Source organism: Achroia grisella, unplaced genomic scaffold (assembly GCF_030625045.1).
Source record: "Achroia grisella isolate CSIRO2021 unplaced genomic scaffold, CSIRO_AGI_Agris_v1 utg778, whole genome shotgun sequence".
NCBI lineage: Eukaryota > Metazoa > Arthropoda > Insecta > Lepidoptera > Pyralidae > Achroia > Achroia grisella.
Window position 1 is genome coordinate 425198 of NW_026713018.1, and position 14253 is coordinate 439450.

Below are 14253 nucleotides of genomic sequence, written 5' to 3' on the forward strand. Positions count from 1 at the left end.
ATAATATAACTTGTATACATACAGAAAGTGTTATCTATACATATAAATGAAATTGGAGTGTCTGTTTGTAATATTGAAATAACAGTTTTTTACTACATGCATATGGATATAAATACGGTACATACACCGAAATAACATTTTTTGACCGATTTTGACGGGACTTTTATTGGTAGGTAGTTTGTAGGTTGCAGGTTATAAGTATAATATTAATACATCTTTAAAATAATGTTATATACACAGATTCAAAAGTACAGTTCAATGTACACAGTTACAGAGTGTGTTCATGTTGCGAATGATTTTGTTGACTTAACACGTTAAACGCCATTGTAAAAATGCCAAAAATAAATTATTTTGTAAAAAAATCTTTTTATGACATCTGTAAACATTAAAACGTATTTATTTTTTAATTTGGGATTGAAATTATCCCGAAAAATAAAGAATACATTTCGTTGAGCAGAGACCACCGCGGCGCTGTGGGACAAAAAACACATTTAGTATTGACCGAGTACTGTTGTTGAGCGCCGCTCCGGTCAATATACTGTACTACTATATACTACAAATGTATGAAAACATCACGCGCCGGCGCTCAACACAGCTCTAAAGTGAGCTCACGGGTGACCTACGCGGCGCAAACATCCAGACATTATGAGCTCACCGGTGACCTACATGGCCTTTAACGTGTTAAGAATTGTTGCAAAAAATTAACAGCTGATTTTAAACTTGTGCATTTGCAATACAGGACGTTACACTCTTATATCTAGATACATTAGCCTTATAGGCTGTTTCATTATAACCACATTAAGTACATAATCCATTGCATATTTACTACGTTTCTAACTAATAAGCTTTTACAACAACCTGAAATACTACTAACGAACAATAATTTATTAAATAATAATATAACATTGCCAAAATTAAACATTAAAGTTTATAAATAGAAACAATAAAATATATATAAAAAAAAATATTGCTTAGTCCATTAATATAAACTGAATTGGTATTATTTCAATTTTTTATCATTATAAGATCGAAACGGATTTGAAAAAATCAGCTGGCGCGCGCTTTACCGCTTCTCCATTTTCGGTCGCTGCCTAGACGACAGACATTCGAAAGGTTAATGTATAAATAATTGTACTAATTAATGGTTAATATTGGGTATAGAGAGTAAAGTACTATAAAATATACTAGCTACTTTATTTCATTATGTTTAGTTAATATCAAATAGATACACATCTAACAAAACATGGTCATGACTATACATATATACAACGCCGTCTTAAACTAGGCTGGGGCCCTTGGGCACATAAGAATTCAGGGCCCTTTTGGAAAGTAAAAAAAACTCATTAGGTAAGAACATAGGAATAGGCGAAGTAATTGGTATAATGGCGTAGTATATGCGTTGTAAATACCTTCTGATAACATTTGTGGAAAAATTTTGTGTGCCCGACAAAAATCTTTTGAGAATAAATGAGTCCTTCGGGGGGCCCCTGAGAATGGGGGCCCTAGGCACGGGCTTCGTGTGCCCTTATGGTAAAGACGGTATTGCATATATAGTTGCTTCACGTTATGTTGTCTAAACATCAACCTACTCTGTTCCGTCTCTCTTGGATATTCTGCTCTGTGCCACACTTGCTGCGACACATGTATTTTTCTAATTAATAAATTATATTTGTAAATTGCTGCTGTTCTATTATAAAATAAAAAACCTATTGTAGGTTATGGGCCCAGTAAGCTTCCACTGCGTTATAAAATACAGTACGTTATATATACGATTCGAGTGAAACAGATCCCCTAAATGAATATCTACGTTTTTACATATGAAAACTTCATTGTAGTATGTGGTATATAAAAATTAATTTATATCAAAGAAAATAATTTTACCTAAACCAAAGTCCAGTTAAGAAGCGCGAACCAGAAATTTGACATTAAATATATTATTAATCATAAGAACCCAATTCGAAAGAATCTAATTAAAAAAATAAGTTTTTGCTACCCAGAAACTTAAAATATAAGTATAAGTACTTAAGTTCTAAACGCTGAAAATATGTCAGTACTTAAATGTTCTATGTATTACAGTTATACATAATACAATAAAAGCAGTCTAATATTGTTGCGTTGACTAAACCACACCCATTTTAAAATTTAGACAAGCCCAGTCCACTCTTGGTGTATTGGCGCCAGCTAGACCCAATAAGGAACCCATTAAAACAACACCAACCTTCTGACAAATGCAAGTCCACTTGTGTGGATTCCACATAGTCCTAATAACTGGCCAATTGTAACCAATCAGTGGACCAAACTTTTGAGATATACAAGCCCAGTCCACTATTGATGTGTTAGCTTCCTCTAGACCCAATAAATGGCCAATTCAAACCAACAAAGAGGACCAAACTTCAGAGATATACAAGTCTAGTCCACTCTTTATGAGTTGGCTACAGCCAGACCCAATTGAAACCAACAAAATGGACTAACCTTCTGAGATATACAAGTCCAGTCCACTTTTGGTGTGTTGGCTCCAGCCAGACCCAATTGAAACCAACAAAATGGACTAACCTTCTGAAATATACAAGTCCAGTCCACTATTGATGTGTTGGCTCCAGCTAGACCCAATAACTGACCAATTAAAACAACAAAGTGGGTCAACCTTTCGAGATATATGAGCCCAGTCCACTCTTGATGTGTTGGCTCCAGCTAGACCCAATAAGTGACCAATTGAAACCAATAAAGTGGACCAACGGGAGATAACGAATCACCCATATATAAGGGGAGAAGATGATTAGGAATGAGGACTAGTAAGTCCACGTGATCCTTCTAGAAACTTTTACGAATGTTAGACTTGGACCACGTGGGGTTCACTAACTTAGCCTCATAGCCATCTTCTGCATTCTACAATTAGAACGACGTTTTAGGATTTAATAGTATCTAACTATATTGACTAACAATTTTACCCAAAAGTTACAGTTAAAGTTTTACTTCCTAGGTTTTGTTCACACTATTTGCAAACTGTACACAAAATTTACTATTATTATAGTTTATTAGGTTTAATAACCCTGGATAATTCACACAGCACATCTAGTCCCAAGAGCTTGTGTTATGAATACTAGATAACTGATAAAAATATATCAATACATTTTTTGTAAATAGATACATAATATAAATAGAAAGCAACCTAGACCGATACAAACAATCATATTCATGAATATGAATGTATGTACCGTGCGAGGAATAGATCCTGAGACGAATGGAACTAAAGCAATGAGCTAAACCACAATGCCACCGAGTCTGTAAATGTGTTAAACCTTGGCGTTCACACCTCTGCCTTGTCTCACAGCGGTCATACAGGGTAGCTCATAACCACTGAAAATCCAATTAAACAAGATCTGAAGATGTTTTAAGATTTAATTGATTGACTACCTACAGGAAAGAATATCTGTATACATCTAAATATATATAACTCAAAGGTGACTGACATAGTGATCTATCAACACACAGCCTAAACCACTGGACGGATCCGGCTTTCGATCGGGATCGAAATTTGGCATGCATGAAGATGTTATGATGTTAGACGTAGGCATCCACTAAGAAAGGATTTTGATTAATTCTACCCCCAAGGGGATAAAATAGGGGTAGAAAAATTGTATGAATCTTTGTCAATTTTAAACCCATGGGGCTGACACTTTGCATGCATAAAGCTACTATGACGTAGGCATCCCCTAAGAAAGGATTTTGATAAATTCCTCCCCTAAGGGGATAAATTAACGCGAGCGAAGCCGCAGGCAAAAGCTAGTCTATGTATATTTTGTATGTATTCACAAAAAACATATATTATTATCAGTTATTTAGCCATAACATAACTTCAACTCCATTTGGGACTACATGGCGCGATGTGTAGTCTTGATATCAGCTTCATAACAAAACCGGTACTTAGTTTGCGACTGGGTTATTAGTTCCAGGGCTATTAATATTATTATTTCCCTCATTAAATAATTCACATTATGTTATAGAGCATACTGTACTGTAGAAGAACCTTATTGTTTGAATACCTTCAAGTTAGTTACCATTTAAAATCCATCGACCATTGGCTACCACTCTGATATGACATATCATAACTTGACCTGGATCAACGTGAACAGCCGCTGCGGCTTCACCTGCACGGACTCGTACATCACAGAGTTGAGTCCGTCCTCGCTGATGTGCTGCTTGTTCTCGTACATGATGCGCGCCCGGTCACTGTTCTTCGGCTCTGGATGATGGAGTAGCATTGTGTATTCTGACATTTCTCGGGGAAATCTGCAAATACATTCATTTATTAGTTGTATTACAAGGCTTTTCACCAGCGTGGATTATAGGTTATCGAACGATTAAAGATCCTTGCTCAGTAGTGGGATGTTATATAGCCTAAACCTTCCTCTTGAGTCTATCTATTCTAACTATAAAAAAACGCATCAAAATCGACGTAATTAGGTACTGACAGACAACGGGAAGCGAAATTGTTTTATACTTTATAGCGGCCCGCCAAGGCTTCGCACTTCGCGTAACAAAAATATCAATAATTGTAAATTTTAATACATAAGCACTCACAGCACTCTATCTATTGTTACAAACTGCATTAAAATCTGTTGCGTTGTTTAAAAGATCTAAGGAAATAGACAGTGGCTGCGACTTTATTTTATACTATGTAAAGATGAATCTGTTTTATTAAATCGAAATATGTTTATCTTCTTGGCTCGACAACCTTTGTCGAGCCACGAAGAACACTATCAAGTTCAATACAAAATAACTTAGTCAGTTTTTATTTAATAAATATTAATTTAAAATATATAACCATGCCACCACTGTAGGAACAGGCCAAACAATCCGGGGCACTCACGGGCGCCCGCCCGCTCGCTATTCTATAAATATGTTAACCGCACCAAGAGGATAAGTTGTATAGTTAAGACACGTAATTTGGTCGATATAAAGTTTTGGGTATTTTACTAAATAAAACAGCTTTCCATAAGAGGGCATTTAAATCACACCATCAAAAACCCTGAGATCCTCACCCTCATATCCGGCGCCCATAACCTATATTTATTAAATAAAAAAAAAGTAATAACTCTCAATTTAAAATATGTTATTTAAGGGATAAGCAGAAAAGATAGACACAGATGTGAGGATATAAGAGCAAAAACTAACTTAACAGACATTCTTGTACAGATAGACCAACAAAAATGGAGATGGACTAGGCACATGATCCGAAGCAAACCTGAAAAATGGAGTACTTGTGTAACTGAATGGTATCCAAGAGAAACAAAAAGATAAAGAGGTAGACCACAGAGACGCTGGGATGATGATATCAAGTTGACAGCAGGCCCCTACTGGAGAAGAGCACTGGAAGGAATTAGAGGAGGCCTTTGCAGTTCTAGAACGTATAGGATTCAATATCCCACCGAATTACGTGAGAAGTGTCACCTGTCGTCGTGTCCGACTGTTTGCAACCGCGTCGGTACGCATAAGCCACGCTAGCAATTCACCCACTATGAGAGCATTGCAATTATTAAATTTATCTTTAGGTAAGGTCCAAGATGCTGACGTTTATACAGAAGCCTTGCCTTCCATAATTACTAAAATAAGAATATTTTTATCATCGTATAATTTTAAGTAGTATAAATAGTTTTAAAATATAAACGTGTTGGCAATTAACTGTAAGTTTATATTGTGTTAATTAAATAAATAAATAAGGCACTCTGTACTGCGGGATATAATATAGATAATGAAATTAATAATTAAACATAAAAAATTTAACTACTTAACAAATGTGCAAATAATAATAGTAAAAAAATATATATAATAATAATAAATTTATAGTATAATATAATAATATGAATGAACATGAATGTAACAAAAAAAAAAAAATGTATAATAGTACAGAAATATAGGCTTCTTTATCTTTATCTTATTTAAGAACATACCTCTGGATACTCAATTTCCTGGAGTGTATTCTCTCCGCAAAATCATCGTCCTCTCCACCCCAGCCTTGGAAGCGATTAGAGAATCCGTTCACCAGCAGATACTGTTCGGAACGCATCGCCAGCACTCCACCAACCAAAGTGTCGTATGTCAGCACAAATCTGAACTTGTCTATGCTGGCACTCATGTGACGGGGCTCCTTCATGCATACATACAGGTTCCCTTCATCCAGTGGCAGCAGATCCACGTCATGCAAGATCAGACATGGAAACTTGTCAGCTATGGCATATTTTGCTCCAATATTGTACAGCATGCCTTTATTCCACGGTTTCTCGTCCTGCTGTTCAATTACATATATCCTGGAAACTTACAAGGTGCATATTTTAAATAGTATCTTGTCTTGTATTATAATCTATGGGTGTGATATATGTTTTGTGTTCCAATCTTGACATTTGGCTAAATCATCGGATACCCAGATAGTTTTTTTTTTCCCTTTCTCTTTCCATCTGTCATTAGCCTTATGGCTATAATCAGATATATTGTATATATATTTTTTTATAATAACCCAGATAGAGTGACATTTAAAAAGAAAAAGGATCTTAAATGAGGTATGTAGTTTTATAACAAAAGTGATGAACTAAACCAGTGAGGTCTATATCAACACCCAATGCTTGAATAGCACAAAAACTCAAAATACTAAAAAAAATGTAAATACAGTCGTCTACACTGATACGTAAACACAGGTGAGCCTGTCATATTGACATGTTAAACGTGTCTAAACGTGTTCAAACGTGACTAAACGTGTCCAAGGGATCTATGACAAACTACAAGGGGTCTATGACAGCGGTCATTTTATGTTTACTTCATGTTTTTAACACTAAACTTTACTACAGTTAGTAATTTACAAAAAAAATCAATATCAGGTAAGAATGGAGGTCTACCCAAAACCGAAAAGTATGGCAAGGGGTCTACAACTCAAAAAAGTTTGGGAACAACTAAAAAACATAGACTATTTTAGTCTATGTTTTTATGATATTGAACATAGACCAAATGATGGTCTCAGTGATCTAGCAGTTTAACACCACTTTACTTCCAATAGTCAAAATCATTTCTGATGGCCACAGGTATGATTACTTGCACAGTACAAACATTTGCATTCATGACTATGATTGTTTATATCAGTCTGGGTGTTTTCCATGTCTATTATGTATGTATTTATAAAAAAAGAAGTAGCTATGTATTTACAACAGTTCTTTACTACCCATAACACAAGCTCTGCTTAGATTACAAGTAAAGCATTGTGTGAATTGTCCTTAGACTTTATTTATTACGTGCTGTACCCGCAACTTTATCTGTATGGAATTTAACTTTATTTTTCTAAAATAAAACTAGCCTAAGTCACTCCTTATTATATCAGCTATCTGCCAATAAAAGTCCTGTCAAAATAGGTCTAGCAGTTTTAGAGATTAGCCGGAACAAACAGACAGATAAAAATTGTTAAAAATGTTATTTTGGTGTATGTACCATATTTATATTCATATGCATGTAGTAAAAAATGGTTATTTCAATCTTACAAACTGACACTCCAATTTTATTTATATGTATAGATTATTTTGTGAGTTCCATGAAAATGTTCATATATAAGTGACAGTCATCACTTTCCATCAGTTTGTTTGCCAATTTCCTAAAATACTTGCTTCTCTAAGTAAAACATGTAATGAAAGAAACAAATATGATAAATATAACATTTATTAAATTGATGATAATCACATTATGAACCTATTAGAGCTAACTCTTTATGCTGATAGAAATAGAAATAATCTTTATTCAAATAAACTCATTACAAGCACTTTTGAATAGTCATATTTTGATTCTACTATTCATTCGGAATGCAGATTCATCACAAGAAGAATGAGCAAGAAACTTGTGTGTTACTCTTTTTAATAGATGTTTTTTATATAATAATACAGTATACCAAGTAAGAGACATGCGATAATCAACTTAGAAATTGCTACGTACTCATTATTAATTTAATCAGATAATATTGTCAGTGCTATAAGTTTTTCTATAAAACATTATTGTATGTGTGTAATAGACCAGTGGAGGATGATAAAATTAGCATAAGGTCAGGTCAAGTAACCCCTCTTGGCATAACTGTGGTTTACAGGAGGAACTGCATGGAGGCTATCCTGACATGGTACATTGCTAGCAACAGGGTTATTAGTCCACATTACTAACAATCCCCTTCCGTCTGAAAACTATAACATTACAGAAAAAACTAACAACTAAAAAAGCACTATAGAAATAAAGTAAATAATCATAAACTTACTTATAATGAAGATGTTGCTTCCTCAACCAATCATGCATATAAGGGACGAATGTATCCAATTGATTTTGCCTCTTCCTGTATGTAACCAGTACAGCAACACTGAACAGCGGATTGCATTCTTCAGGGGTATAGCTGCCATTCATAATACCTTTCGGGGAGAAATTATCGTGTTTTCTAGCAACTTCCGAAGGGTGATACGATTTTTTGTTCTCCAGTACTTTGTCATAGGTGCAGTCTGGCACGGACTTTTTAGGAGTTACAAACGGAGTGACCCCTGTGAATAGCTTGTCCGACAGATCTACTCGGGCCGTGTGCGGATAATCATATTTGCCATACGATGCAAACATCTGTACTATGCCTATGAGGCAGAGTATCAACATTACAAAACAGCATATACGTAAGTGAAGAATCCTACTTTCCAGTGAAGCCCTCGCCATTGCTCCGCAGTTATTTTAGCACTTAACAACACAAAGGTCGTTTTTCAGTTATCAATTTAGTAATGCCTGAATATTCGGTATTAAATAATAATACCCAAGTAATGTACTATTTAACTACTTTATTTCCTTCGTATTAAAGGATCGTTTATTAGTTTTACGTGGTTTCATGATAAACTTTTTATATAATTGTTTAAAAAAATTTATTTATAATAATTCCATAAAACAAAATCATTCGCTATATTTCATATATAGTGTTTTCTTTAAAATAGTGAAATGTATATAGAAATTGACCGACTGAAACTAACTGAATTGACCACAGATAACCTACAATTTTTTGTCTAGACTTTTTTCGGTTATGTTTATTATTTAACGACAAGGCAAAGGCAACTGTGTCCATACAGCCATGTCTGCACGTTTTTGATGTTCATAATTTTCTTAGTTTATTTTATGTTTTGAATTGTTAAAATAATGTATTTGTACAGTGTTCTTGAATCTTAATGGTTTCTGAAGAAAGTGCGAGACACTAACTTCTCCTCACGTCGCCGTCGTATCGAAAAACCGCGAAACATCGGAACACACGCCTACCAATATCAGGAAGACCCCCGAAATCCACCACAGCGAAGAGCGAATTCTGATGTACGGTCGGCCTTTTTTTTTAAACTCATTGTATTGAATAAACAATTACTTTTTTTTTTATTTAATATTTTACGGCTCTGGATACAAGTCCTTCTTAGCCCAACATAAAATACAAAACCTAAAAAAAAATTGTAATTTCTTCCCAGTGTTAGAAATAAATTTATATAAAATCTTGAATAGTGCAGGCCTTGATAAGATCTCTTCTAGAGACTTCGGTACTTCATTAATATGCTCTTGAATCTCGTGAATGAGTAATAATCTGTCGAGTCCGTATTTTCTACATTTGAATATAATATAATTCAAATCTTCATCTTCATTGCAGTGAGGACATTTTGGGTTGTGAACCATTTTCATTCTGTACAGGTGAGTGCGAGTTTGATTATGACCAAATCTCATACGATTAATAGTCGTGATAAATTGTCTGCTATCGACGTCTTTATTGTTGTGGTACCAAGGTTTGGCGGGCAGGCTTCCTTGGATCTTGGCATACCATTTTCCCTTATCGTTAGCAATATTTATGTAATAGTTATTCCATAATAATTTTAGAGCATTTTTAAGTGAGCTATAATAGTCGGTGAATGAAACTTTAAACATATTCGAGTGGTCTTCATTATGAACATTCCGAGCAGCTTGATCCGCTATTTCATTTCCAGCAATTCCTTTATGACCAGGTACCCACAAGAATGTTACCTGCTTACCGTTGTTTTTCAGATCATAAATATTTTGTCTGATATTATACAATAAATAGTTTAAATTATATCTAAGAGATATATTTTGTAGAGCATTTAAAGCACTTTGCGAATCCGTTATTATCATAAAATTTACATCATTTATATTATTTATATGCTGTAATGCTGCATATATAGCATAACATTCAGCAGTAAATATTAAACAATTACTTCAAAATCAATTACTTCAAAATCAGGGCTGCCATAATAATATTTTTTATTACAGAAAGTGAGAACACTGAAATACGCAACACAACGTCAAGTTCTACAGAAAAGCACATTACCAATAGATAGTATCATATTTACGTTACAAGAATTTCATGATTTTAGATTCCCCATGCCTTTGTCACAGTTGGTCACATTTTTCAGGCAATTTTACAATAAACGAAGTGTAAACTCAGAAACAACAATTAAAAATTATCTTTATATAGATGAAAAAGAAAAATTAGCTTTTCGTTTTACACTTGATATAAGCAGATTTTGTAAAGGATATATTTTACATTACCGATCAAATTCGGACCATTGAAATAGAAATAATCTTTATTCAAATAAACTCATTACAAGCATTTTTGAATAGTCATATTTTGATTCTACCACTCATTCGGAATGCAGATTCATCACAAGAAGAAAGAGCAAGAAACTTGTGTGTTGCTCTTTTTAATAGATGTTTTTTTATATAAATAATTACAGTATAACAAATAAGAGGCATGCGATAATGAACATAGAAATCGCTACGCACTCATTATTAGTGTAATCAGATAATATTGTCAGTGCTATGGATTTAAAGTTTTTCTATAAAAACATTATTATCGTTAACGAATTCTTCAATTTTGTAGTAAGCTTTTTTGCAAAGGAACTGTTTTATTTGACATTTAAATCTTTTTTCTGGCAGATTAATAATAGACTCTGGTATTTTATTGTAAAACCTTACGCAATTGCCATAAAACGAATTACTAACTTTAGCCAAAGGACATTTAGGTAAAATCAGTTTGTTATTGTTACGTAAGCTTTTATTGGTGCAATAACTAACTCTTCTGAAACTGTCTATATTCTTCCTGGCATAGATGATATTTTCATAAATGTAGATCCTAGGTACGTCATAAATGTAGTCATTATTGGATCTATACCCATATTGCGAGACGTGATTTGTCTTTGAACAAGCGCTATCAGGCAATGAATAGAGCTCAGATTGAAAGCCTAGAATTGACTGTTCCGCGATCATGCTACGACCTACTTGACTTTCGCAAAATAGTATCGAAAAATCGATCGAATTAGTTGTAATTCGATCAAATATATTTACTTTTAAATCAATAATTCATTGAAATTATATGAATAAATACAAATAAGTTTAGTTGTGAATTAATTTTGTATTTATCTGGAGTATCGATACTTCAATAAATCAATTGCATTACAAAGATTATAATTCTGAGTGAATATTCGAGAGAATATAGTTAATAGTCTTTTCCTAAGGATAATATACTTACGCAATATTATCTGTGCTTACGCCAAGGACAGTATTGTTCCGAGTTATTAAGTCTTTTCAAACACCCGTAGAATATAATTTAACGGTCAGCGATCTATAATCACAAAGTATATAGACCTACTAAATATTCTATTAAAATAATATGATCTAGTTTTCGTCCGTACAACGGAAATATCCTAGGCAATGAACAATGTAACCCTTATCGCCTGCCGACCTACAAACACTATTACAAGTAGAGCATAAGGATCTCACAGTTTACAAAAATATTCCATAGCGCAACTACATTGTTGTTCCCTGACGTTCTTATTTTCATTTAAGAGAAGATATTTATTATTATTATTTGGAAGTTATAACTTTTTTTTATAAACCGATTAAAATGAAATGAACAATACATTTAAAGGAAAAAGATCGAATACGAGACTAGCAAAGAAAAGGCAAAATTTGGCAAATATTGTATCCACATAATGTTATATATAGTGACTAAGAATGAGTGCGTAGCGTTTTCTATATTGATTGTCCCATGCCTCTTACTTGTTATACTGTAAATATTTATATATATAAAACATCTATTCAAAAGAGACATACAAGGTTCTTGCTCATTCTTCTTGTGATGAATCTGCATTCCGAATGAGTGGTAGATTCAAAAATATGATTATTCAAAAGTGCTTGTAATGAGTGTATTTGAATAAAGATTATTTATATTTCTATACAAAACAATATAGTTCTTATAAAAAATATAGACCATAAAAAAGATATATAAAATAGTTTGCAACAATACATGTCTTAGGAAGTTTGGTATTATCATATATTATCTGTGGTATCATTATACTAAACTTCCTGTATTCCTTATTGCTGTATTCAGCGATGTGGTTTGGACTGATTTAAATGATACACGGAAATATTCATTACTGTAACCAATTTTAGCGATGTAAATTGTAAACACAAGGAAACCTTGACATGTGTCCTATTTTATAAGTAAATGTTTTAATAGTATTCATGATATTCTGGCATATTAGTTTAGTCGCTTGTGCTTCACACATCACACGTTCATAACATTGGATTTGCATTTCCCGCCATTTTATACTGTCAAAATAAAATGTCAGATCAGTGACAAATATTAACACATCGTATCTGGTTTAATATTATTAAGTCACTAAAGTGTATAATTTTATTATTTACAATTTAAAATGAAATATTTAGTGTAATGTTTGTTAATGTTATTTTAATTTGAAGTGATTTAAAAATGAAAGTGAAGTCCATTTGGAAGGAAGATGAATTAACCTGCAAACCGCTCGATACATACAATGAGATACTGTTATTTTTGGAAAATCCCCCGTCTTGGAGATCTCTCTGTAAAGAATTGCAGCCACATAGTAAAAAATTAATAAAGAATATTGAGTTAAACAAACAAGATGTAGTGAGTCTTGATAGCCCACATATATTTTGTCATTTCGACCCGGATACGGAAGATGTAGCACGACATGATGAGAGTATTTTACCGAAGACGTTGGTATGCCATGATATGGCCAACGGATATCACGATGACAGGTAAGGTACTAATATGAATAAAAAATAGACATTGGTAATAACAACGCAAGATTCAAATTTGTATTTAACACGAGTTTGCACCTTTAAGAACTATTGTATATATTATAATAATACTTAGTTATTTTTTTATTCATTCATAGCCCTGGATTATAGCTGTTTGAAATTCTCACTTGAGTATTTCTGTACCAAATTTCTCGGACTGTTACACCACAGATTATTTGATAACGAATCGGGCAATTAGCAATTTATCTACTCTGTTTGTTTATGGTTATCGATAGCTGGGGATGGTAATACAGTCTACACAAAAAATCGATGATAAATTAATAAACATTTTTATTACAAACATATTTTCTACCAAAAATCGATTTTATAGAATACTATCTGTGCCTGCAACTTTGTCCGCTTTCACGCCAAAATACTGACGATTTCGCCGTGAAAGCGCGACAGGCAGACAGACAGACAGTTACTATCACATTTATGAGACCTGGACTATCTATGTGATAAAATTCATTTAAATCAATTTAATAGTTTTGGCTTTAAAGCGTGACAGACAGGCAGACAGAGTAATTTTCGCATTTTTATTATTAGTAAGGATTCACTTGCAGTGTTACCGACGGTACGGGCAACCATGATGCGTATACATTCTACAACTGGGCGGGGGTCGACATATTCTGCTATTTCAGCCACCATCTCATCACCATACCGCCTCTCGGCTGGATCAACGTGGGACACCAACACGGGGTCAAAGTTATTGGTACGACACATTTGTTTTAAAATTTATATTGGTACAAACAGTTATAATATATATATATATATATATATATATATATATATATATATGCATAGTTTTGACGACCTCGGTGGTCTAGTGATTTAGCACACCGCTTTACGTCCGATGGTCGCGGGTTCGATTCCTCGCACGGCACAAACATTTGTATTTCATGAGTATGATTGTTTGTGTCGATCTGGGTGTTTTCTATGTGTAATATGTATGTATTTACGAAAAGAAAAATATATCTATGTATTTGTATCAGTTGTCTAGTACACATAACACAAGCTTAAGCTAGCTTAACTTGGGATTAGATGGCGCTGTGTGAATTGTCTTGAGATTATTATTCTTATTATAGTTGATAGACAATGAGT

General features: G+C 33.6%; 2 protein-coding genes across 2 annotated transcripts in view; one reads left to right on the forward strand and one right to left on the reverse strand.

Annotated features, from left to right (window-relative positions):
- Positions 1 to 507: 507 nt before the first annotated feature.
- LOC131850633 (beta-1,4-N-acetylgalactosaminyltransferase bre-4-like) lies at positions 508 to 8910 on the reverse strand. Its single transcript, XM_059200934.1, has 3 exons — positions 8279 to 8910; positions 5952 to 6308; positions 508 to 4290 (listed from the first exon to the last, which is right to left on the reverse strand). Exons 1-3 carry the CDS (start codon positions 8713 to 8715, stop codon positions 4104 to 4106), a joined length of 981 nt encoding a protein of 326 aa, XP_059056917.1. The 5' UTR covers positions 8716 to 8910; the 3' UTR covers positions 508 to 4103.
- A 3884-nt stretch (positions 8911 to 12794) lies between these two features.
- The window catches only part of LOC131850628 (ecdysone oxidase-like), a 67009-nt gene continuing 65550 nt past the window's right edge, over positions 12795 to 14253 (forward strand). Inside the window, exons 1-2 of the mRNA XM_059200923.1 lie at positions 12795 to 13110; positions 13716 to 13864. Coding sequence (XP_059056906.1) covers positions 12806 to 13110; positions 13716 to 13864 — 454 coding nt within the window. The 5' untranslated portion in view covers positions 12795 to 12805. The remainder of the gene's footprint in view (positions 13111 to 13715; positions 13865 to 14253) is intronic.

Coding starts and splice junctions, on each gene's coding strand:
- LOC131850633 (XM_059200934.1), bottom strand. CDS start 8,715: ATGGCGAGGGCTTCACTGGAAAGTAGGATTCTTCACTTACGTATATGC. Junction 6,309..8,278: donor AAGCAACATCTTCATTATAA/GTAAGTTTATGA, acceptor GTAAGTTTCCAG/GATATATGTAATTGAACAGC. Junction 4,291..5,951: donor AGGAAATTGAGTATCCAGAG/GTATGTTCTTAA, acceptor ATGTATTTGCAG/ATTTCCCCGAGAAATGTCAG.